The sequence below is a fragment of the Desmodus rotundus genome, chromosome 2 (assembly GCF_022682495.2).
Source record: "Desmodus rotundus isolate HL8 chromosome 2, HLdesRot8A.1, whole genome shotgun sequence".
Lineage (NCBI taxonomy): Eukaryota > Metazoa > Chordata > Mammalia > Chiroptera > Phyllostomidae > Desmodus > Desmodus rotundus.
This window is the reverse complement of record NC_071388.1, coordinates 119,584,880-119,610,727: the sequence shown is the minus strand read 5'-3', so window position 1 is coordinate 119,610,727 and position 25,848 is coordinate 119,584,880. Positions and strand designations below refer to the sequence as shown.

The following is a 25,848-nucleotide window of genomic DNA, read 5'->3' as shown; positions in this document are numbered from 1 at the left end:
CCGGGATGTTATCCACTGGAAAGCCGGGCGGGGTGGGAAGTGCCAGGCCGGATACGATGGGGCATGTGGGGCATGGTGGGAAATGGCGAAGAGCTGGTAACCGCTGCCTCTTTCAAACTGCTCAGAAGCCGTGTTCTTTCTGCTTGGAGCAGCTCAAGGTACCAGAAAGCCCTGGCCAGGCAGACGTGCTGCGAGTGAAGCGGCAGGACAGAGCCAGGTTTAGGGGTTCCCGTTTTATATATCCCGATACCTGAGTCTCCTATTTCAGGTTTACATAGGATCCAGAGTCCTGGAAAGCAGAGCCCAGAAAGGGGCCAGCCCCTCTGTTTCCTGAGTTACAATCGTGCCACCAGGCCCGTCCGAGGGGTCCACTGTAAACATCCTCCGGAGACTACCGCCGTTAGGGTGTTCTGTACATGGCGGAGGTAGGAAGACCAGTGGAACGGTGTCAAGACCTGGCTTCTGTTGGCAGCTTCTGCCGACCACCCGCACCCCTGCCACTCCCGTGCAGCCCTGCTCCAGCCGCAGCAAGGATGGGGTTGGGGCATCTCTCCAAGGTCGCCCTGCCCTCAGACACTCGGCTGCATTCAGGGATTCCCAGCCGTAGGACCACGGGTTGCGCAGGGGACGCCGCAGAGAGTCAGAAGGTCAGGCACGCCGAGAGGAGCTGGATTCCCGAGGGTCCCACTCTCCTTTTCCTCCACTGAAAAACAGAGCTGCAGGCAGAGGCGCTGAACAAGGGGCTGCGGCACGAGGAGGTACCAGGGTAGTGAGACCTGGATCGCTCGCTGCACTCAGAGGCCCCTTCCATGTCACCGGCCGCCCAGTCCATGCAGAAAGGCTGGCTGCCCGTGTGTCTGCTTTAGGGGTACGGAGAACGGGCGCGCAGGGCGCCATGGAAAACACTAACCTCCGGGAGGCAGCTAGGGGCGTCGCCCTTCACCTGGGACCCATGGTCCGCAGTCACAACCCAAGCCCTCGCGCAGTCATCCGGTCAACTTCGGGCAGCGCCACCCAGCCCACCCGACAGCCTCCCTATTCCGTCTTCATTGTGCTGGTGGTGACGCTGCTGGTGCTGCTGATTGCAGCCACTTTTCTGTGGAACCTGTTGGTTCTGGTCACCATCCTGCGGGTCCGTGCCTTTTACCGTGTGCCGCATAACTTGGTGGCTTCGACAGCCGTGTCGGACGTGCTAGTGGCAGCTGGTGATGCCTCTGAGCCTGGCGACCGAGCTGTCGGATGAGCGACGTTGGCGGCTGGGCCGGAGCCTGTGCCACGTGTGGAGTGGACCTCCCTCGCCGTTCTGTGCTGCACCGCCAGCATCTGGAATGTGGCGGCGGTCGCCCTGGACTCTACTGGACCATCACGCGCCACCTGCAGTACACGCTGCGCACCCGCAGCCGAGCTTCTGTGCTGATGATCTAGCAGCTCACCTGGGCGTTCTCAGCACTCATCGCTCTGGCGGCGCTACTAGGTGAGCCAGGAACCCTCCTACGCTGTCTTTTTAACCTGCGGTGCCTTCTCTCTGCCTGCAGTGGTGCTGTTTGTCCACTGGAAGATCTATGAGGCGGCCAAGTTTAGCAACAGCCGTCGCCGCAGGACTGTGCTACCCTTGCCCGCCAAGGTGCAGGTGAGGGGCAGGCTGCATGGTGGGGGGTTGGGGAAAGAGGACGCTGGCTGAAGAGAAGCTGCGCAAAAGGGAGAGTTGGAGGCGGAAGCTTGCGCACCCCGGAGCGCGCACACAAAGATTGTCCACTGCACACCTGGAGAGCACGCGGAATTTGCCATCTGTTCACCTAAAGAGTACACAAATGGGGCTCATACCTGCACCCTGCGCGCAGGCGAATGGTTCCTCACTGCATTCCTGGTGCGCTGCGGCAAGGGGTTCCAGCACGTGCAAACCAGGGCCGTTGCTGGCTCCGCCGAACAGCGCGGCAGAAGCAGGCTTGCAAGGGCCTACTTCCAGGTAGCGATAAGAGCCTGTCTGCTCAGCTGTGCCCTCTGTTGCTTTTCCCCTGGAGCGAGCGATTGGGTCCGTGTGTCTCCTGCTGCCGCCAACCCCCTGGTCCCCGCTAGACCAAGTGGCACTGAGGGGGCTGGGACTTCGCTCCGTACTTGAGTGAATTCCTGTGACCCTGCACCCCTTATTTTCCATCCATCCTTTCCGGTCCAGAGACTATATCCCCTAACACTATTGGCCAGTTCCTTGCCAAGGAGGGAAATGAGGGTAAAAAATAATCCAAGCGTCACTTCCACCATCCCAACCTCAGTGCTGTCCTGTAGTGACTTTGGCAGGAAAAGTACCCTGAGATTAAATCCCAGCTGGGGACACTGGGGCTGTTGCTTCCTCTCTATGCATCTGGTTTCCTCATCTTTGAACAAGTGAACTCCTGCTTCATTGGGCTGCTGGTGAGGATTACAGGAGATAAGCACTGTGAAGCTCCTAGCACGGAGCCTGGTTCACGGGAGTGGGCGGAGCTGGCTGGAGTGAGGAGGTAACCGAGCATGGCCTGGCATGCTGCTGGGGGCCTGGACATTACCCGGGGGAAGAATGAGATGAAGAAACCGGCATTTGGCAGAACTTCCCTGGACTGTATTTAAAATCGAGGCTTTTTGTCTTTTGGCCAGGCCCTAATACATATTATCTCCTCAGCCTGGAAGACCCAAATTTTCCTTTTGGGGGCGGGAGGTGGTAGTGGGGTGTGTGTGTGTGTGTGTGGGTGTGTTGTGTGTGTGTGTGTGTGTGAGGGAAAGGGATCATGAGAGAGGAAAGAAACAGGGTAAGTTTTTGTTGTTAGTTTTGTTTTAATTTCAGTAAGTTAACTCAGCTATTTAGGCTACTCAAATACATGTTTTGAAAGGCAGGCTTTCCCCACCTTTCTAAATGGCAAAGGGATTTTGTAGCATAAAATAGGAATATCAAGATCATAATCAGAAAGTGTTGTTAGGGGAGAGCTTTATTCAGAATTAATGATGTTCTTCGAAAGGCCCCTTGGAAATGCGTGGAGTGATTTTAACTTTTCTGATCGCTGAGGCAGGGCTGACTTTTAATAGCGGCACCAATCCAATGTGCACCCAGAGAAGCCACGGTGAAATGAATGTCAGAAAGGCTTGCCAAGCCTGAGTTTAGTGTTCATTTTTGACAGAACCCGTTCAGACAGGTGACACAAAGATGTCACTACACAGGAGCCTAGCCAATCATCGGGGTGACCACTGGTAGGGGAGAAAGAGCTCTGGTAGGCAGGGACACTGTTGTTACTCAGCACAGTTATTCACTGGCAGTGGACCTGGGGCAAGCTGCTTCCCTACTTTGGGCTGCAATTTCTCTTCTCAAATACACAGTCTTGGTCTAAGTCATGGCTAAGAGTCTGAATCATTTGATGCTAAGATTGTAGGTGAGATGGTGTTTGGGAGCATCCTGTCAGCAAGGTGTCACTCAAACTCCTGAGCAATGTTGCTGAGTTTATTTCATTCTCACTTGGGGGGCAGTATGGGTCTGGGGCCCTCCTGTGTAGCTCTCCTCCAGGCAGTAACTCGCGGATCTGGGCCACTTGTCATTTTTTCAGCTCTGATGCTTGGAACATGTGGCTTCCAAGATTGCTGCGGCGATGCAATAGTCCTGTCTTATCCAGTTTCCCTTACCTTTGCGGTCTCAGTTACCTGAGGTCAACCTCAGTCTGAAAATATTAAGTGGAAAATTCCAGAAATAAACGATTCAGAAGTTTTAAATTGTGTGCTGTTCTTAGTAGCGTGATGAAGTCTCGGGAGTCCACCTCATCCCTTCGTCCAGTGTCTCCACTCTGTAGAAGCTGCCTCTCAGTTACCAGCCTGACTGTTGTAGTATAGCAGTGCTTGTGGTAAGTCCCTCTTATTTTACTTAATAGTGGCCCCAAAGTGCAAGAGCAGTGATGCTGACAATGCAGATCTGACAAGCAGAAGCTGTGAAGTTCTTCCTTTAAGTGAGAAGGTGAGCGCAGTAAGTCCCTACTTAACAACATCAGTAGGTTCTATGACTCTAAGTGAAATGACATATAAGGAAACCAATTTATCCACAGGCTAATTTATACAAAAAAGGGTTAAGTTCCTACAGCTTCTCATCAGTGTTATGATGAAAACAGCATTGAAAGAAACAATGTTATTCAAGGACCTGCTGTGTAGGAAAAAACATAGTATGTAGCATAAGGTTTGGTCCTACCCCAGGTCTCAGGCAGCCACTGGGGTTCTGGAACATATCCCCTTCTGATAGGGGAGGGTGGGGCTACTGCAGAGCAGCTTTTACCTGCCTTGTCCCTGAAGTGGATCCGTGTCACTTCCAGTCACAGTCCATTGGCCAGTCACTTCACTTGGTTCCCTATGTGAAATCTAGGGGATCACTAACTGTCTCTGCCACACAGTGCTCATTTTACGTTAGAGAAAACTAAGGCACCACAGATAGTTCACCCAAGACCACACACAGTTGTTGGGTAGAGAAGCTGAAGTTTGTACCAGACCTAAAGTCACTGCTCTTTTCATTCATTTTTCATTAATCCCTGCCGTCTCTGGCAGCTTAACTCCTGAGCACTGTCCAGGTGCTCACAGGGTCTCACCTTTACAGAAGTGAAGCAGTCATGGGAACAGGGTCTCAAGATGCTGGGGGAGCACTCGCAAAGGGCTCTGTTCTGTCCACATCTCCGTGACCTCTCTGCAGGCCGACTTAGTGATTTTACAGGTAAACAGAGCCAGAGTGGGAGGAGAAGCAGAGGAAGGCACTGAATTTAAAGGTAGTGTTAGAGCGAGGAGTCCTGGGTTTGCATAAGTCAGGCCTCCTGGAAACTCCCCCCACTCCCTCAGCTTTGGCCGCCGTGACCCACGTAAGAGAAGACACAGGAACGTGCATGGACACTGTGGAGTGCCCCACGGTCATGGGGCTGTCCTGAAAGTTGTTTCTAGTTGTGACTAACAACCTGCCTGAAAGCCTCTTGCCTGTGTGTGTTTGGCAGCATTTGTGGCCATGTCTGGCAGCATTCTGGAAAGGAAGAGAAATGTAGGCGTGGACCATTCTTTTGTAATGACCAATCATTAATTCAGCAGCTATTTCCTGGGTCCCTACCAGGTGCCAGGTGCTGCTGCCAGACAGCAACAGGTTTCAGAAAATGGAGAGACAGTCACTGCCCTCCTTTGGCTTGAACCAGATGTCACACCCATAATCACACAAATTGCTTCAAAAGAGGAGAATGCAGAGCTAAACAGGGAGATATGATTCAGTTAAGAGGGTCAGGAAGGCCACTCTGAGAGGGGTGGTAGCCATTAAGCCGAGAGGTAAGAGTTAAATCAGAGGATGGCAGTGAGGGGCGGAGCATGGGCCAGAAGCTCCTTAAGTGCAAGCTAATTATTACCACAAATGCATTTACAATTTGTTTTTTGAAAGCTAGGCAATACAGAATTGTCCCATAATTTACACTGAATCCATTCAGCACAGTAATTATACAATTTTTTTTCAATATTAATGTTTATAGGCTACCTCTTGAGCCGTGAACTGTGAGAGGGGCAGGCCTGGGTCTGTTGCATTTGGGGTCCTCCTCGTCTCAGCCCCAGGCCCACTCCATGAGCGTTGAGTGGGCGAGTGCACGGGCCAGGGGTCGTGCTGTGCACCCAACACACATTCCCAGTTCATCTCCATGACAGCCTTAAGGCAAGAGGCAGCGACTCTGGTCACCTTGCTTCACAGGTGGAGAAACAGTCTGCAGAGCTGGGACTGATGCCAAGGTGTCCCTGCTCTTAACTGCCTTTCTCCCTTTTTACTCATATTATTTGACATTGTGGGGACTGCCACTCTCATGCCCTGAAGAACCTTCAGACCATATTTTAACCTACAGTTTCAGAAACCTTTTCACCTAACATTTTTTGATGGATTATGGTCAAATGCAGCTTGACTGAGGCTGCAAGGGGAGGTAGTGGCCAAGACTGGAGTAGCCTCATGTAACTGTACTCACCCAGTGTATTTTCTGTTTAATTCCATGTCTCCTTTGTTCCAGACGAAGGAGGCACCTCAGGAGGTTGAGATGGTATTCATGGTGTGTCACCCAATGGTGGCCCTTGAGGCAAGCAGGGACTTGTGGCAAGAGCAGGAGAAGAGGGCGGCCCTGATAGTGGCCATCCTCATTGGTGTGTTTGTGCTGTGTTGGACCCCCTTCTTCCTGATGGAGCTCAGCAGCTCCCTTTGTGCCTGCAGCCTGCCCACCTGGAGAAGCATATTCCTGTGGCTTGACTACTCCAATTCTTTCTTCAACCCCCTAATTTACACAGCATTTAACGAGAACTACAACAATACCTTCAAAAGCCTCTTCAGCAAGCAGAGATATACTCAGTGCCTAGAGAGACACACACAGAGTTGTGGGTGGGAACTTGCATTTCTCCCCTTCCCCAGTCCGCCTGGAGCCTTCCCCCACAGCTGAGTGTTAAGGGTGCTGAGAGCAGCACACTGGGCCTGGGCTGCAGGGGCAGCCCTGCAAAGGCTCTCCAGAAAGCAAATCGTGGCATGTGTGCAGCTCACCCTCTTCCCGTGGTGGCAGACATTGCGAATGGACCATGGCACATGTCCCCACTGAACAGGAACTCTGCTCCAGAAGCCTTTCCCGACGGCACTTTAGACAGTTATTGCTAACTGGCTGGAACTGACAAGAGCTGATTTGCCTTTCCTTTGTCTAACACTATATTCTTCAGAGGTTCTCTCAGCACAGGGCCTGTTTTGTGGCCCACTCAGAAAACTGTCTCCTTTAAAAAACAGCCCTCCCCCAACCCTTTATCCACCTGATCCAACTCATCTTCCAATTTCAAGGCAGTATGTCCAATATGCGACATGAGGATCATCTAAAGGTCATCCAAAGTTCTGTTATTTAGAAAGTGTTCAGTAAAACCCCTATCTATTGAATCAGACTTTCAAAAAAGAGGTCTGATGATTTATATCAGTTCTCCAGAGACTTTTTTGTTTGGACAGTGAGAGACTGCTGGATGCTCAGGTTACTCTTTCGACCAGATAAACTGGCATTCCTGGGTGGCAGGTGAGAGCTAGGTAGCAGTGCTTTTTAAAGCTCCTCAGGTGACTCCACTGTGCTGCCAGCACAAAGAGCCCCTGGTGAGGTACCTTCTCTGCTTCTGTACCACAAGGGAGAGCAGCTGCGAGAAATTTTCCCATTACTTCCCAATACTGACTTATATGTGTAATAAAAATACTTTTGAAGTAATCATTTCTAGGCTCAGAGTCAGTCATATGTGTGTGTATATACATGCAAATGTATCCATCTCTACCTGCCTTCCTACCTATTCAACACACACACATGCACACACAGTGACAGAGATGGGGAGGACAAGGGAGACACCGGGACTAAATCACCTCGACCACAGTCCACCTGATCTTGCAGGTGGGCTGGATGCCTACTAATTAGGCCTTTTAATTTACACAAGAGTCCTCTCCACCACTGGCTCACCTGATGGCTTAGGTATGGAGACATTCTTCGAGCTGACTGACCACCTGGAGGAAGTGGGGCAGGTAGGTATGTGATTCTCAATCAAATGACCTTCTCGACCATCCATCATTGTTGTGTTTTAAGGGCTATAGCTCAAGCTTAGGGCTCCTGGGGATTTTCCCATCTTGGTTGAAAGATACCACACGGTGTTAATGATCTTCCCCTCTATACCTTCTTTCCTAAAATACTCAATCAGAAATAAATTTTAAGATGACTGTTTATTGACCACCATGTGCAGCTGTTGTACAAAGTAGCGGCCATAAGTGGGTTAGATACCACATGTAAACCAATTTCTGGTGGAGAAATAGGACTTCTCTGCCTGTCTTAGAACAACTGTCGTGATTCTCTCCTGGGGCTGGATGCAGCGGCCTGGGCGGGCCCAAGTCAGAGTTCTCCTGGTAAGGAGCACCCACAGCTGGTTTCCACAGAGGACAGGCACAGCTTGTGGAGAATGTTAACAGCTCCCCTCCGACCATGGCTCAGAGGTACCACCTCTACATTTGGAACACCAAATGCCAGAAGAACACGGGCTGTTCTATGATCCTCGTGAGACAGAGGCAACCAACCCTGCAGCAGCTGCCGTCTGTTCCAGGGTGTAGCCACTTCGCCACCTGTTCCCTCCCTTCCCCTGCTCATCACCCCAACACACTCACACCAGCAGAGCAGAACCGTCTTCACTGCTTTGTCTCCCCATGCTGCTCCACCAGAAGAGGACAGCCCTCTTTTCACTTCCCTAGTCTCACCTCCAAGACTCAAGAAAAGGAGAGTTTAACTACTTTTGGCTCAAGGGCTTTAAACTTCTAAGGAAAGCAGATTTACTAAATGAGAATCTTCTGTCTTCTTTCTATTTTTTAAAAAGTAAGCCAAATTAAAATGTAAACATTTTTATTTTTTGAACAGATAATACATGTACATGGTACACAATTCAAAAGGTACAAAAGGTGTACCTTTTAGTGAGAAGTAACTTCTACCCTCTGCCCAGAGGCAACCAAGGCTGCCAGGTTCCTGTGTATCCTCCCAGAAATATCCGGGGCACATGCACACAGACGTGTTTGACATACATTTGTGTGTGTGGATACAGATACACACCCACAGATATACCCACAGGCATTTTTTCCTCCATCTCCTTTCTCTTTCTATAAACAAACATTAGCGTACTATGAACCTCTTTCCCCCCAAATTATCCATGCAGCCAGCCTGTGGATCATTCCACGGCAGGACATACAGAGCGGCTCTGTTCTTTTCATATTCCATTGTATGGATTCACCGTAATTTATTTAGCCATTGCGCTATGATGGTGGTAGATCCCAACCCTCTGTAAAATTTTTATTTTATTTATTTATTTTTTGTAGAAAGGGGAAGGGAGAAAGAGGGAGAGAAACATCAATGTGTGGCTGCCTCTCGCACGCCCTCTACTGGGGACCTGGCCTGCAACCCAGATATGTGCCTTAGACTGGGAATGGAACCACCAACCCTTCTTTTTCCAGGCCGGGACTCAATCCACTGAGCCACACTAGCCAGGGCACCAACTTTTTGCTATTACAATGCTGTAGTGAAATCCTCATACACAGGAACAATTCCTAGAAGTAGCACTGCTGGCTCGAAAGGTCTATGCACTTGCACTTCTGAGAGATATGGTCCAGTTGCCTTCCAGAGACTGTAAAATTCGTACTTCTGCCATGAGTGCTGCTTTCCACTTCTTGGTTTCACATGACTGAGTCATTTCAACCAGTCAAGTTACATTCAGATCATGACATACTTTGAGCCAGAACACACTCGTGATTTAATCTCTGACATCAGTGTGCTCTCCCTCTCTCTCCCCCAACCTACATGGGGAGAACAAACATCTTTAAAAGGTAAATTTGAAATCTCTGACACCTTTTTCATCCCAGCCTTCAAAGGTAGAGTATAACAAATACACTCTGAGATTCTCTAAAGCTGCTCAATAAGTTGTCTACCTGTTCTCAAACTAAGCATAAATTAGGCGGAAACTTTGCTAATATAGGGATGCAAAGTTGCAATTCGAAGTTATATTTATCCAAGCAGAATTTCCTGATTCTCCAGGCCAGCCAGATGTTGGGGAGACTGCAGTGCGTAACTCAGGCCAGGTCCCTGCTTGTGTTACTCTTACACTCTGGAGGGCAGAACAGGCAACAGCCCTTACAAAGGACTACGACCCAAACAGTTCCAGCAGGAGCCATCTAGACAGCAGGGAAAGGACAGAATGTGATTACGTGTGTAGGCTGACACTGAATGGATTTTTATGAGTATCAGGTGGTCAGGGAGACCTACTGCCCACAACCTTGGAGGAAGAGTGGGCCGGGTGTGGCAACAGCAAGGGCAACGGCCACAGACAGGTGTGAGCTTGGCTTGTTTGAGGAATTGATGTAGGCCAGTATGGAAAGCCTATAGTACCTCCACGTTGTCCAACAGGCTGCAGAACAGCTACTAAACCCCTCCTAATGTTTTCACATATTTATTTGTGAGGTCAGTCCACGGAAACATTTTTTTATATAGCATTTTTAGCCTATCAACCACGTGTTGTATGAAGGAATGCTCTGAACTAGGGGATACCGAAGATACCTCGCACAAGGCATGTCACTTAATGAGTGCCCAGCCACACGTACAGACAACAGGCACCTCATTCTACTGGGCTTTCACAGTACTGCTTCTGTAGAGATGTGCTTTGACTTCAAGGTCAACACTGGCCATTAGTAAATTATAAAGCACCTTCTTAAAGTGTTCTTCTTCAGAGCATGTCTTGCTTTTTAATTAATTAATTTATTTTTATTCAGTTACAATTGTCTGCTTTTAAGCCAATTACCTACACCTCACACTCAGCCAAAACAACTGTCAGAACTTATTGCTAGCACGAGAAGGCAGGTGGGCAGGGGGCAGGACATAGGATATTCACCAATGGACCAACGAATGGGGCTGCTGGATGCCCATGCTGCTGGGCCTGAAATGGTGGAGGCTGTGGTAACTTGGAGTAGAGAGACTCTTAGAGGACTTTTTACCAACTTTTACATAATACCTGAGTGTTACATGAGGCTTCATTTTTGTCCCTCATTTTAGCCTTGGAGCAATAACCAACTAACTTCTGAATATAAAGGAGAAAAGAGACCTAAAGAGACTTCTGAAAGTAGCAATCTTGTAGATGAGAGTTCTGAAGCAGACACTTTAAGGAGGTTTTCCAGCAAAGCTGGCAATAATGACTCAAGGCCTGCATCAGACAATGAAGATTCCAATTTTGATACCAAGAATGTCGTGAAACCAAGCCTAGCAAAGCTGACTGCTATTCAGCAATACAAGAAAAACACAGAAGCAAAATCTGCCATTGTAAGACCAAATACCAGGACCTTATAAGAGGAAAATAGTTTTCATAGTAAAAATGAAGATGCAGTTGAAAACCTTCCCAAGAAATAATAAAAGTCCAGGGCTTTTCTCATTCTGCCTTTCTGTCACCTGAACCTCTTCTAAAAGCTTCTTTCATGTTTTAGCAGGCATTGGTCTTACAAAGAAAGAAGCAACAAAGCCAGCAACTGGAAAACAAGAACATGGTATTGATATGGTTGAAAATGCTCCACAGGAGCAAACCAATAATGACATTTTGACTTATGTTAATGGAGCATGCACATAAAAAACACAAAAGTGATAAAAAGTTATCATTAGGATTAGCGGAAGATACAGAATCATTACGGGTTTTGACAACTTCTCTGCAAGTCTCCCACAGAAGTATGTTGATCATTTATCTAAAGCCGTAAATAAAGAAGATAAACTAAACTAAACTAAACTAACTGGACAAGAAGATTCGTTTTATATACCTTCTTGCATGAGTGGATCAAGAAACTTTAAGATAGCTAAAGGATGGCTAGAGGATTCAAGAAATGTAGGCAATACCAGGTCCCCACATTGATTCTCCTAATAAATATCCTCAGTTGAAGACAAAGAAAACAAGCCCTACATGAAAGAACAGGAGAAATCCCCATTAAAAGAACTAAATGAAATGGAGACAAACAATCTAGCAGATACAGAGTTCAAAACGGTTAAAAGGATGCTCAAGAAACTTAGGAGAACAATGGATGAACTCAGTATGAACTTAAAGAGAAAGTAAGCATAAAAAGGGCAGAAACCATAAAAACCAGGCAGAAATGAAGACTACAATATCTGAAATAAAGAATACACTAGAAGGAATTGTAACGGGGGATACCCCCAGAAATGAGGAGGGGTGGAGAAGCATGAAAGACAGCTCATGTGTGCATTGCTCCAACAACCAGGACAACAAGTGCAGGACAAGCAAAAAGGCAGTAGGGCTGGAGCCCAAAGCTAGGGAGGTGATTGGATGGGAGGGACACATCCTCTCATCTACTTCCACCACTGGGGTGATTATGGGAGGGGCTATTTAAAAGCAGAGTGCACACAAACGCCATGCATTTTGTGCCCCCATGCCCTGGCTGGTGGGTCTATGGCTGGGGGCTGAGATTCCTGAGCTGGTGAGATTCCCCATGCCCCTGCCCTGGTGCTCCAGGACCTGCCTGGTGAGGAATGCAGCAGGTTCCAGGAAGAGGGTTGTGGGGAGGCTTGGGCTAGCGGACTCAGGGAGCATGGCTGGCCAGCAAGCCCTGCATCCCTTCCCCAGACGGAAAGCTGTGGTGGCTGCTGGTGCCCGCAGCCCACACCAGTGTGGGCCTGTCAGGTACGGACCCAGCAAAGCCAGGGGAGAGGCCCCGCATCTCTCCCTGAGCGCTCTGGGCCTGACCAGGAGCACTGTGGGCACTACACTGGTAAGAATGGGGCAGGGGGGAGGGAGAGAAGGCTTTGGCTGGCAGGTCCTGGACATGGTGCAGGTGGGTGGCAAGCCCTGTGCCCCACTCCCATGTGTGATACCATACGAAGCCATAGTGGCAGCCACTCACTAGCTGCCTGTGTGGTCCTCTGGCGGGGGGGACCCCATCAAGAAACCTGTTGTGTATATTTTACATTAAAAAAAATTCCCTTTTCCTTTCCACTGGACTCTGTCTCTGGAATCATTGACTATGGGCAGCAAGTGGTAGGATCCCCTAGTTGTTCGGTTACAGAAATCAACATAGGTTACATGATTATAGTATCAACGTTAGGTTAGATGAGGTAGAGGAATGAATTAGCAATTTGGAAGGTAGCAGAAACCTAAACAGAGCAACAAAAACAAAGAAAAATTAAAAATGAGGATAGTGAAGGGACCTCTGGGACAACATCAAGTGTAACGACATCCAAAATAAGTTGCTTATCAGTATTTTTGAAAGTGCTGTGAAAAGTATTTATGCCTTGAGCACAGCAATATTGTTTGCGATGACTGTTACAAATGTTTTGCTTTAAAGCCAACTATTGAAGATTCTGATTAATTAATGTTAAAGACATTTTTTAATATGGATGTTAAGCAATATTCATATTTCCATTATTTGAAAAGAAAAAATTTTAGTCTTTATGTTTTCCCATTTCTTTGTTTGATAATTTCTGGATCATAACTGAAAATAAATTAAAAAATCATGTATTTTGTTATATAAGTATAATGCAACCTACACTGTAATTTTTTTGCCTATGACCTCTGCAGGGTTAACCTGGTGAAGGAAAAAGACACACAGGTCCAGGAAGCACAGAGTACCAAAGAAGATGATCCCGAAGAGGCCCATACCAAGACACATCACAATTAAAATGCCAAAGGTTAAAGACAGAGAGACAATCTTAAAAGCAGCAAAAGACAGTTAATTACCTACAAGGGAACCCCCATAAGACTGTCAGCTGATTTTCAACAGAAACATTTCAGGCCAGAAGAGATTGGCATGAAATACTGAGAGTGATAGAATATAAGGACTTACAACCAAGACTACTCTATTCACTAAGGCTATCAAAGCTAAGGGAGTTCATTACCACCAAACCAGTATTACAAGAAAAAAGAAAGAAAAACAAAAGAGAAACATAATTATAAACAACAAAATGGCAATAAATAAATACCTATCAAAAATCAGTTTAAATGTAAATAGATTAAATGCTCCAAACAAAAGACATAGGGTACCTGAATGGTTAAGAAAACTTATATAAATGTTGTCTGAAAGACACCTACCTCACAATGAAAGAGACACAAAAACTGAAAGTAAAGGGATGGAAAAAGGTGTTTCATGCAAATGGAAACAAAAAAAAAGCTGAGGTAACAACACTTACATCACTTATATCAACAAAACAGATTTTAACATAGAGGCGATCATAAGAGACAAAGAAAAACATTACATAATGATAAAGGAGTCAGTCCAACCAGAGGATATATAACCCTTGTAAACACTTATGTACCCAACACAGGAGCACCTAAAATACATAAAAGCAAATCTTGATGAAAATAAAGGGAGAGACTGACAGAAACACAGTCATAGTAGGGGATTTTAAACACCCTATTGACATCAATGTATAGATATTCCAGACAGAAAAGTAACATGGAAACAGTGGCCTTAAATGGCACACTAGATGAGATGGGCTTAATTGATAGATATAAGCCCATCAATTATATGGGCTTATATAATTAGCTTATATAAGTATTAGCTTATTATATATTAGCTTATATAAGTATTATATATAAGCTTATATTAGCTTATTATGTAATTAGCTTGTATAAGTATTTATATCCTGGGGAGGATATAAATCCCCCCCAAAAAGAGCAGGATATAAATACTTTCTTTTCAAGTGCACATGGAACACTTTACTACACTTCATGTTAGGACACAAAACAAGTATCAGTAAATTTCAGAAGATTTAAATCATGTCAAGCATCTTATCTGACCACAGTGGTATGAAACTAGAAATCAACTAAAAGAAAAAAACTGAAAAATACACGAACATATAAAGGCTTAATAACATGTTACTAAACAATGAATGCGTTAACAATGAGATCAAGAAAGAAGTCAGAGGATACCTTGAGACAAATGAAAACGAGAACACAACAACTTAAACATCTACAGGACACAGTGAAAGCAGTTCTAAGAGGGAAAGTCATAGCATTATAGGTCTACCACAAGAAACAAGAAAAATATCAAATAAACAATCTAATCTTACACCTAAAAGAACTAGAAAAAGAAAAACAAAGTCCAAAGTGTGTAGATAGAAAGATCAGAACAGAAATAAACAAAATGGAATCTTACAAAATACAAAATCAAGGAACCAAGAGCTAGTTCTTTGAAAAGATGCACAAGCTGGATAACCTTATCCAGACTCACCAGGAAGAAAGAGAGGACCTTAATAAATACAATCAGAAATGAAAGAGAAGAAGTAACAAGTGACACCACAGAAATACATAGGATTATATGAAATATTATGAAGAACTATACATCAACAAATTGGACTATACATCTTCAAATCTGGAAGAAAGGGATAAATTCCAAGAAATGTACAACCTCCCAAAACTGAATCAAGAACAAATAGAAAATCTGAACAGACCAAGTATAACTAATGAAATAGAAGCAATACTGAAAAAACTCCCAATAAACAAAAGTCCTAGATGGGATGGCTTCACAGGTCACAGGTGAATTTTTACCAAACACTCAGAGAAGAACTAACATGTATCCTTCTCTAACTATTTAAAAGAATTCAAGAGGAAGGAAGGCTCCCAAAATTATTTTTACCAGTCCAGGATTACCTTAATTCCAAAACCAGATATAGATACTACAAAGAAAAAAAATTATAGGCCAAAAATAGATATAAAAATCCTCAACAAAATATTAGCAAACTTAATTCAGCAAAACATTAAAAAGATCATAGAACATGATCAAGTGGGATGTATTCCTGGGATGCAGGTTGGTACAATATCCGCCAATCAATTAATGTGATACAACATAAACAAAATGAAGGATGAAAAACACATGCTCATATCAATAGACGCAGAAAAAAGCGTTTGACAAAATCTAGCACTCATTTATGTTAAAAACTCTCAGCAAAGTGGGAATAGAGGGAACATACCTCAGTGTAATGAAGGCCATATTATGACAAACCCACAAGACAGGGATGTCCACTTTCAACACTCTTATTCAACATAGTATTAGAAGTCCTATTCATAATAGACAAGAACAAGAAATAAAAGGCATCCAAACTGGAAAGGAAGAAGTAAAATTGTCACTAGTTGTAAATGACATGATACTGTATATAGAGAACCCTAAAGATCCTGTAAGGGGGTGGGGAAGGAACTCACCCCGGAAATGGGAAGGGTGGAAAAGAGCCCAAGATAGCGCAAGAGTCGCCCTAGCAACCAGGACTACTGTTCATGACACAAAAAAAAGAGGCTCCAAAAGCTAGGAAGGTGACTGGATGGGAGGGTCATACTCTCCCATCTACCTCTGCTATGTGTGTATATGTGTGTGGGGGGGTTTCTTTAAAAGGTGGAGTGCCTGCAAATGCCATTTTTTCGCTCCTCTGTTCCCTGGCTGGTGGGTCTGAAGCTGGGGGCTGAGTTTCCTGAGCCGGGGACCTAGCTGGAGGGATTCTGAGTGCCCCCTGCCATAGCGCTCTAGGACCTGCCTGTCTAGGAGCTCAGTAGGTTTCAGGTAGGAAGGGTAGGAGGAGGCTTGAGAGAAGACAGTGGGGGAGACACAGGCTGTGGGGCTCTGGGAGGCTTGGGTGGAGAAGCCCTGCACCCCTTCCCAGGAAGGAAGCTATTGCTGCTGCCTGCCCGTGGACCACGCATACCCCTGCAGGCCAGTTGGTTCTGGCCCCAGGGCAGCTGGGGAGGGTCTGGTCCTGCACACCTCCCTGAGGGCTTTAGGCCTCACAAGGAGCACTGCTAGTGCTGGAAGTAAGGCCAGTAAGAACAGGGTGCTGGGGGTGGTGGAGAGGAAATTTGGGCTGGCAGGTCCCTAGCAGTGGCACCGCCAGGTAACAAGCCCTGTGCCCCTCTCCTACACACAAAGCCCTAGGGAAACAAACCGCTGTGGCGGTCACCTCCCAAGTCACCTGCCAGCAGCCTGCTTGCTCTTCCAGTGGTGGGAGCGGGGATGGACATCAAGAAATCTACTGTCTGTATCTATAAGTAAGTAAAAATTTAATTTTCCTTTCCAACGGACTCTGTTTCCAGAGTTACTGCCTATGGGGTGGTGGGACCCTTCTAGTTCGGTTACAATTCCACCAGATAACTACTAGAACTAATAAATTAATTCAGTAAAGTAGCAGAATTCATAAGAATATTCAGAAATTGGTTCCCTTTCTTGCTGATACCTGTATGATTAATCACGTGTCTCTCAGGTGACAAAGCAGATTGGTTTTTGAACAAATCACTTCTCGAACAGTTTCCAGGATGAATTAAGAATGGAATTTCCACTGTTTATCTTCTTGGGCAAGGGGAACGAGAGAAAATAAATGAGACTACATCAAACTAAAATGTTTTTGCATGGTAAAGGAAACCGTCAACAAAATGAAAAGGCATTCGCCAATGATACATCTGATAAAAGTTACTATCCAGAATTTATAAAGAATTCATAAGCAAGGATGTGAAGAAAAGGGAATGCTTGTGTACTGTTGGTGGGAATGCAGACTGGTGCAGCCACTGTGGAAAACAGTATAGAGTTTCCTCAAAAAATTAAAAATGAAACTGCCTTATGTCCACCTCTGGGTATATATCAGAAGAAATCCAAAACACTATTTTGAAATATATGTACCCATATGGTCACTACAGTGCTATTTACAATAGCCAACATATGGAAGCAACCCAAGTGACCATCAGCAGACAAATGAATAAAAAGGTTGTGGTATATATATATATATGCATACACACACACACACACACACACACTGGAATATTACTCAGTCATACAGAAAACTAAAATCTTACCATTTGCAACAGCATGGATGGACCTAGAGGGTATTATGCTAAGTGAATAAGTGTGTTGAAAGACAAATACCATACAATTTCACTTATATGTGGAATCTAAACAACAAAACAAGCAAACAATATCGAAATAGACTCACAGATACAGAGAAGAGACTGACAGATGTTGGGGAACTAGGTGAAAAAAAAAGTGAAAGGATTAAGAAAAACTGGTAGTTACGAAACAATCATCAGGATGTAAAGTAGAGGGCAAGGAATGCAGCCAATAGTATTTTAATAATTATGTATGGTGTCAGGTGGGTGCTGGCAATATCAGGGGAAATATTTTTGAAGTATATGATTATGTAACCACTATGTTGTACACCTGAACTATTATAAAATAATACTGAATGTAAACTATAATTGAAAAATAAAATTTTAAAAATTATTGCTAGAATGTCACTTTCCTCTTACACTGATGATCAGTCACCTGCGGACAGGGCAAGACTAGGCTGGCTGAGGTGATAGCAGGCCACTCCTTCTGTTCAAATTGCCCTTTTAGGTAGGTTTGCTTTGGTCACTATAGAGGTGATGGGGCCACTGATGTTACAGCCTGAGGTCACTTTATGAGGTAGTAAGAGGGCTGCCTGAGGCCTTCTCCAAGTGCTGCTCTGATTTCAGGAGTTCCCAAGAACCTGGGAAAGTCCTTCTGTCTGGACTAGCACCTCTGCCTCCTGGTTTATGCCGTCAAGACTCAGTAGGTGCTGGCAGGACCTGGCTATCCACAGAACACAGGCTGCAAAGTAGAACTCAGTTAAAACCACACGTTCCGGACTCCAACAAGAGCTTAGTCCCAACAAACTTGGAATCTGTGCTCTGTAAAAAAAAACAAAGCTCACCCCTCATGTCTAACTGTGGCAGCTGTTCTTGGCACCTCCTACGAGTGCTATTAGCTGATCCCAGTGATCCATGAGACTGAACCCAGGTCAAGGATATCAAAGTATGTCCCAAGTATCTTCCCAGATGCCTCTTCTAGTTTGTCTGCTCACAGCAGCTCTGATTTGGGTTTAAACTGAAGCAGCTCCCTGTATTCCATGAAACGTATGTGGGAGTAGGGGAGCTCCCAACCCAGAGCCTGGATGAGAATCCTAGAGCATTGGTGGGCAGCCATGGGAAGCCTGCCCTATTAGCAAGCACACTGCTAGACATCTGCATGCTTGCCAGGGAAACCTCATTCTTCCAGATGCTCATGTTCCCCACATTCTTTCTTAGCTCTGGAAAAGAATATGGGCTTGGCAGAACACCCCACCACACTCTGAGCACACAGAAGGAAGTGTTCCTGGGAGGAACCCCTGCTGGCTTCTGAAGTGATTGGGCCTGGGCGTCCCCTGGGCCTGCAAAGCACACTTAATGTTCTGTTACTCAAAAAGGCACCACTACTATGTAGGTCATCCATAGCAAACATGGAATTCTCCAGACTGGCTTCTGCTAATTCAAAATGTGTTCAAGGAATGGAAACTAATTTATTAATAGTATTAGGCCTTGTAGATGACAAAAAGGGGAAAGATATCAACTGAGACCTCTCTGTACCAAAAACAGGCCAAATAAAACTCTTTAGAAACATAATCCAACATAAATGCCCCCATTTTAAAAAAAATTATGGGTTGCTTTGGATTAGTCATGCCATATTTTCCCAACAACGTAGAAAGGTGGCCTAGAGTAACTGTAGAATGTCACCCACTACTCATCCCTACCACTTTTGGACAAGTATCTGAACAATCTCCTAACTCCTCAAAAAGTTAATTAGAAAGTAGGTCTCTGAGCTTCTCAAGATGATGGAGAGGTTTCCTGGAATCTGAAATAATTTACAGTCAAACTGCTGTTTTCTTCCTCTGCCCTCCAAATGCTACCCATTCTTTGGTAGTTCCTGACTTTAACTTCACCTTTCAAAATCCACAAAGGCCATGGCCCAGGGACCAGCCTAGGTGGAGATGTCCATGGTTCAGCTCCGCAAGCAGCCCTCCCTGTCATGCAGGCATCACTGGCCCTGGCACAGAAACCAATAGCTGCTGTTAATCGAGTATGAGATTTTCTTATACATCAGCCATGCTTAATCATGTCCATGAGGGAACTAAAAATGAACGTGACCTTCCTGTGACGGCAATGAATGACCCATTTGCCTAACATGTTTAAGTTTTTGTTTTATAGTCCAAACCTACTGACTGGTATGTGTGCAAGGTTTATGCAGAATGAAGTGCAAACCTCACACTGGGGCTTCCTGAACTTGACTGAGTTGCCAGATCCATGGGGACCAGGATGGGAGCTCTGTGTTGGGTTTGGCCTACTCATTTCCAGAGGACAAAGTCAACTCTTCAGGCTTCCTTTCAAGGCCCTCCAAAGGCTCATCCCAGCCCACCTTTGTGGACTGGTCTCTAAAGCGTTCAGATAAAATATTACAATAAAAAAGGACAAAAGGTAGTATTTGGTGGATGATTTAAACTCAGTTCTGTCTGGAAATGTCTGGCTAAATCTCTCCCCCAGCCATGTCATTTTTAAAAATTGAGATGATTCTGAGAAAATGCACAGAGATTGGCCAATCCCTTACCCTTTTGGATTTTTAGTCTTAGTCGCATCTTTATCCAAAATGGCCTTCCTACCCACCTCTGCCAACTAAAATGCTAGGACCCCTTCAGATCTAGTCCAAATCCTCCGTCCTCCATGAGGTGTCCTGGATCTCTACATAACTTACTGCTCTTTCTCCTTGGATACCTCCTGACCTCTTGACACCTCCTCATCATCTGTCACTCTGAGATTTATCACATACTGCCCTGGACTGCAACGAATGGTGTGTCTCATCTCAGTGCTTACACCACAACCTGTCCAGAGTGTAAGGCACATGGAATGAGGGGGATGCACAAAGCCATCCACATGTTGGCTATGACTGAAATGAGAACTAGAGAATGATAAGGTGTCATTTAAGTCCTCAATATGAGGCCCTTGTTTTCAACATTCAGTGAAATGAACTTGAGCAGTACATAAGGAATAAACAGCAGACACTGAGTTTTCTTTCTAAGTAATACGCCATGAAGCCCGCTGGCTGGCATCACGAGGAGCCAGGAACAAAAGGCACCATAGGCAAGTGAAGGGCCCAAGTGACCAACACTCACATGGGATGATCATTTAGCTATAAAACCCATTGTTTACTAAAAAAATAATCCCAGGTGGCCAAGCTCTGTGGTCAGATGGACTGTATCTGTTCTCTGGCCCACTTGCTGGGTGTCTGACCACAGGGACTGTGTTTGACACATCTGTCTCCACAATGCTTATATGTCAATGGTTGTTCAATTAATACTTGCTGAGCAAATGAATTCCTCTTTATTCAGAGTCCACACAAATACAGGCATCGTCCTATGTGCAGTGTTATTGGAGAAATAAAAGTTGATACAACACAGAGAACAAATACTGCTCACATTTCTGCAGAGGATAATAGGTGTTATCTAAGCCACAGTATTTATACTGTCTGATTCCATCAACAATAACCAATATAGAGATAGAATGGAAGCCAATAGGAGAAACAAAACATCCAGGGTGTGGAAATCATTACACCTGCATCTCTCCACTGCAGCGTTCAGAACCATTTCATAATCTTGGAGCTGATATATGGTGTTTAAAAAAAAATCAATGACACATGAAGATGGCTGGGAATTTTCAGGAGGCCTTGGCTTTCACCTTGGACAGCAGCACCTCGTTCTTGCGGCCCTCCTGGAGGGAAAGCAGAAAGAGTGTGTACAGAGAGGTGGTGGCTACATTAGTACCCATGTGAGGCTCAGATGGTCCTATTGTCCTTCCCTGAGTCCCATGGTAGACAACTTTTGACCAACAAAACCAGACTCCTAGCATGTTACCACCAGCATTGTGAAACCTCCTGGTGACATACTGATCTTCAATACCAGTTTATAATGACATTCATTGTCTGCACTGTCAGGCTGAGAATAGGATGACAAGATTAGGCACTATCACTCCAAAAGACTTCGTGAAATCTCTTAACCCTTCAAGGGAACAAAAGCTGAAAGCAGACACTTGTGTACCAATCTTGGATTACTACGGAGAAGGAAGAAAGGAGGGGAGGTCCTTGGAGGCAGACTAAGGAGCACAGCAGGTGAAGCAGTAGAAAAGCTCTTATTCTGACAATAGTGAAGGTTAAGAATATCCTTAACTTTAAGAAAGACAAACACACAGATGACATGATGAGAAACAGGCATCAAGGGACACCTGTTCCCTCTTAAGAATTAGCTGTATGAGATCTATTACTGTATATGCTGAGGATTATCACTGAGGGAGGTCACTGGCCCCTTCCTCTCTGTGGTACTGATGTCCAGTGGTACAAGGTCACCTCTGCATTATTTTATATTCCCTTCAGACATATTCAAAGGCTTCTCATTGTGTGTCTTCCTGCCCCCTTGTTCCCACTGGACTGGATAGCTCAGGATACCTCCATCTGCTAGCAAAAATCTCCACCCCTTTCCTGGGTCATGGCACAAGGAGCCCTGCTTTAGACTGAGAGGTGACTGTGGTAGTGGGAAGAGCCTGGAGGGGTTGAGCTTGAGAGCCCAGGACTCTAGCAGCCATGCTTCTTCCCTGGAGATCCATTTAGTGTGGAAGAAAAAACTTCATTTCATCCTTGAACCCTCTGCAACCAAGACCCCCAGAGTCAATGTTTCCACCTCCCTGGGCCTATGTGCTTCCAGTTTTCTGGTGGCCCTTTGCTCTTTCTGACAAAATCACAGCTCATGGCTGCAATGACCCTGGTTTTACTAAAACAAATGCCAGTTTACCTGTAGGGTTTACACTATCTTTCACTCCGAGCTGGAGAATAGCCAGGCTCTTGGACTGGGGCTAAGGCTGAATTCTTCTATTAGAAGCAAGGTCTCTGACATTTTTTGAGCACATGTTTTTGGAAGGGGAGGCAGTTAATTTTTTTCTAGGGTTAGGAAAAGAAAAAAAGGTGAAGTTGAATAACATTTGTTCTATTAGAAAAGTAAAGAAGAAAGTTTTCCTTTTAAAAATCAGTTACTAGGAGAAAAAAAACTTCTAGATCCCTACTTCCCAAAGTAGGGGTAGGTAGAGATGGAACAAGAACAGGTAGATAGCCATATTGTTATAGTACTTCCTCTACTTCTGTGTATTTTTGAAAATTCTCACAAAAGACAAAACAATACAATAATGAATAAACTAGCTTCAATTGTTACCCACCTCACCTTTTAAACAAGGCAAAAACAACTCAGGCCCTGGTTGGTGTGGCTTAGTGGATTGAGTGTTGGCCTGAGAGCTGAAAGGTCGCCAGTTTGATTCCCAGTCAGGGCACATGCCTGGGTTGTGCGCTGGGTCCCAGTGAGGGGTGTGCAAGAGGAAACCAATCCGTGTATCTCTTGCACATCAATGTTTCTCTCCCTCACTTTCTCCCTCCCTTTCCCTCTCTCTAAAAATAATTACACCTAAAAAAAGAAAAAGAATGGTACTGTTTAAAAAAAAAACTAATGTTTAAAAAAAATAAAATAAAAACTGAGAGCATCAAAACACTCCTGAGGTGAAGAGTTCCCAGCAGGGATAATTCTGTATATCATCCCACATTGAGACAATGCCTGGTTTTTCAGTAAAGATATCTAGGCTATCAGCTGGTGTGTGTGAGCACTGATTAAACTCTGTGCAATCTACTAGAGTCTCCCAACCCACTGTGGGAGACTGCAGAATAATACTCTCTGTTTTTCAAAGCAAATACCGAAAGAATCCTTTAGATATTTTTTCCTAGAAGAAAAGGGAAACTGTCTCCTTGCCTCTGTTTCTTTCCTGCTTAAAACCATAGGGGCCTACTACGTGCCAGGCATAGCACTTCAGCTCACCCAAGATTAAGAATGCCAAGCCAGATTCATTCAACAGTGCTAGGCTAGAATTTAAATCTTGCTTTGGTGACCATGTGAGTGATTTTGGTTTAGAGACACAACTACTTAATGTAACACTGAAATTAAGGCAATCTGTGATTTCAGAAAATGTTTTGTTTCCTGGCAGACTTATTATTAACAAACTCTCTCAGTGTGATCCAGCCAATGGAATTCTACAACAACCCCATGTCTCATATCAAAAAGTCTTGACACCAGAGGAGGCTGGAAGTCAGGACGAGGGCATCACGAGGTGCCTACATGGAGCCCATGGGGCTTTGCTGGTGCTCAATTAATGTGGAGCGAGCCACACACAATAAAGGGAACCACTAAGGCTGCTGAAGATGATGTTCTGGACAATATTATTGCCCAGAGTAAGAGTAATTATTGAAGAGTAATTATTGCCCAGCACAAGTGCTAAGGGCCAGGATATGGTGGGAATTCAGAAGTTGAGAGCAGGAGACCAAGTGTGTGGGCGAGAGGCAGGTAAAGCAGGCAGGACAGAGAGGGTCCTGGGAGAAGGCTCCACCCTGGGATGAAAGTCCAACTTTTCAAACTGGTTTGCTACCACAAGTGAGATCTTACTTGGAACTGCAACATGTAAAATATCAGAATTATGCTGGATGAAGGTATGGAGAGGAGATTGGGGAGCAGCAAGAAAGGTACCATTACCATCTAGGGTGGCCCCAAATTACCTCAGAGGAGCTCGTGGAAGAAAGTTTAAGGTTTTAAAAAACTGACAGGTAGTTGCTAATTTAAAATTTTTGCCAAGTAAAATGCTAATGAAAAATAACAACTACGCTCTATCACCATCATTTTATAAGAGAAAGGCAATTTTAACATCAAAAAACAAGAGGACATGCTATTTTTTAAAAAGGTGAGGCCTTTCAATAAAAAATACTTAGCTCTCTGAAGAACATACTGCCTTTCTCCTCCCTTCTATTCCTCAGAACCCTAAGGCATGGGGCAAACACCTGGTCTAACGGGTCTTCCCTGGCTCTGAAGGGCTCATCCTGGGTCTCTGCTGTGACAGTAATTGAGTTTGAGAAGGCAGGAACACAACTCTTGATGCTTAATGTATCTGAAGGAACCATTTCCTTTGGACGTCATCCTAAGCCCTCAGCCCTGACAGCCTGTGTTGCAAGTATGAACTCTGCTTTAATTTGCTTTGATTTTGACAGTATGTACTTATCCCCCCAACTTATTTGCTTTTTGTTTCTGTTATCGAAAGGGTAGTGCTGGCATGTCCAAGCAATATTTGAAATGTAATTCTTCTCCTCTGGGCCTTCTCTCTTTGTGAGTTATTTGAATTTAAGAGAGAAAAAGAGCCTGTTTGTTCCTTGCCTGCTCACCCATTGGCCCTTCTGAAACTTCAGCTCCAGCCCCTAGATCTCGAACACCCTGCCTGGTCACTCTCCCATGCTGCCCAGCTGTAGGCCTTCAACCTGGCTGCTCCCTGGCTGAAGGACTCTTGCTCTGCCCATGGCCAAGTCCTTCCAAGGCTGAAATTACTCATTTGTTATTACTGATTTATTAGGGTTTCTGTTTGTTTTTGTTTCCTCAGTTGTCATCTGTCCCCCCATCATAATACAAGCTTCTTGACATAGGGACTGACTGAGCCTATTTTACAACCTGATATATCCCCAGAGGCATAGCAAGAGCTGGAAGAACATTTATTAAAAAGATAAAAGATTTTGAAATGCCCATGGGTTGTGACTCCAAAAAGTTAAATTACAAAACAGGGAAGGAGAAGTAAAGAAGTAAAATATGGGGAAGGAAGGAAGGAAGGGAGGGAAGGAGAGAGGGAAGAGGGGAGGAAGGGAGGGAAAAAGAAAGGAAGAAAGGCCCTAAAAATACATAAGAACAAAATTATTGGTATGGAAAGATTATTTTTTACTCTGTAGACCAAACACCAGGCTACAACTTACCTTTAGTGCCTGTGTTTTCAGCAATCTCTAAACTCACTAAAACCATATGGATTTAGGTTAGAATGAGGGAGGAAACTCCTGGAAATAAGGCTGCTGAGATCCTGGGAGGTAACAAAATAACCTCCTTTCTGGATTATCTCTTAAATAGAGAGCAAATATTTGTCTTTCTGGAACAAGTGAGAGTAGCCTTGACCAAATGCAGGGAAGAAAAGACAGGGACAAATGAAATTCAGTGACCGTCAGGTGTTACAGGTGACAGACACAGTGCTAGATGCGTTCGTTTCTCATCTGACCCAACAGAACCCAACAACAATAAAGGCTTGGAGGGACTTCATCACTGCCCAAGCGCACAGCTGCTAAGTGGTAAAGGTACGATTTCAACGCAAGCCTGCACACTCAAAGTTTACTCTCCCTACACAGCACTTCAAGGTCCCTCTCCATGCGAAGAATGAGGGAAGGAAAAGCTCCAGACCTGAATCTATAACAAATGTTGTTTCTAGGTGCTCTTTGAGGGGGACTGATGTCATTTCATGAATTTAATGTGCTTATTAAGTGTTAGAAAAGTGAAAATAAAGATGTAATGTCTCTGGAACATTCAATTAGAGCCTCAAGATGGTCTCAGACTGACACAGTGTTGACTTACCCAGATGCCACACACACTT

At 45.0% G+C, this 25,848-nt stretch overlaps 2 protein-coding genes across 4 annotated transcripts in view; one reads left to right on the top strand and one right to left on the bottom strand.

Annotated features, from left to right (window-relative positions):
• Positions 1-895: 895 nt before the first annotated feature.
• Positions 896-10,871, top strand: LOC128780304 (5-hydroxytryptamine receptor 5B-like). Its single transcript, XM_053919404.1, is given in 9 exon segments — positions 896-1,200; positions 1,202-1,283; positions 1,286-1,349; positions 1,352-1,472; positions 1,474-1,630; positions 1,748-1,966; positions 6,015-6,144; positions 7,479-7,528; positions 10,581-10,871. Coding segments are annotated over 9 exon segments (1,419 nt in total).
• CCDC93 (coiled-coil domain containing 93) overlaps positions 8,374-25,848 on the bottom strand; it is a 109,363-nt gene continuing 91,888 nt past the window's right edge. For all 3 annotated transcript variants that reach the window (XM_045203022.2, XM_045203024.2, XM_024569761.3), the window contains one exon: positions 8,374-21,084. In XM_045203022.2, coding sequence (XP_045058957.1) covers positions 21,031-21,084 — 54 coding nt within the window. In that variant the 3' untranslated portion in view covers positions 8,374-21,030. The remainder of the gene's footprint in view (positions 21,085-25,848) is intronic.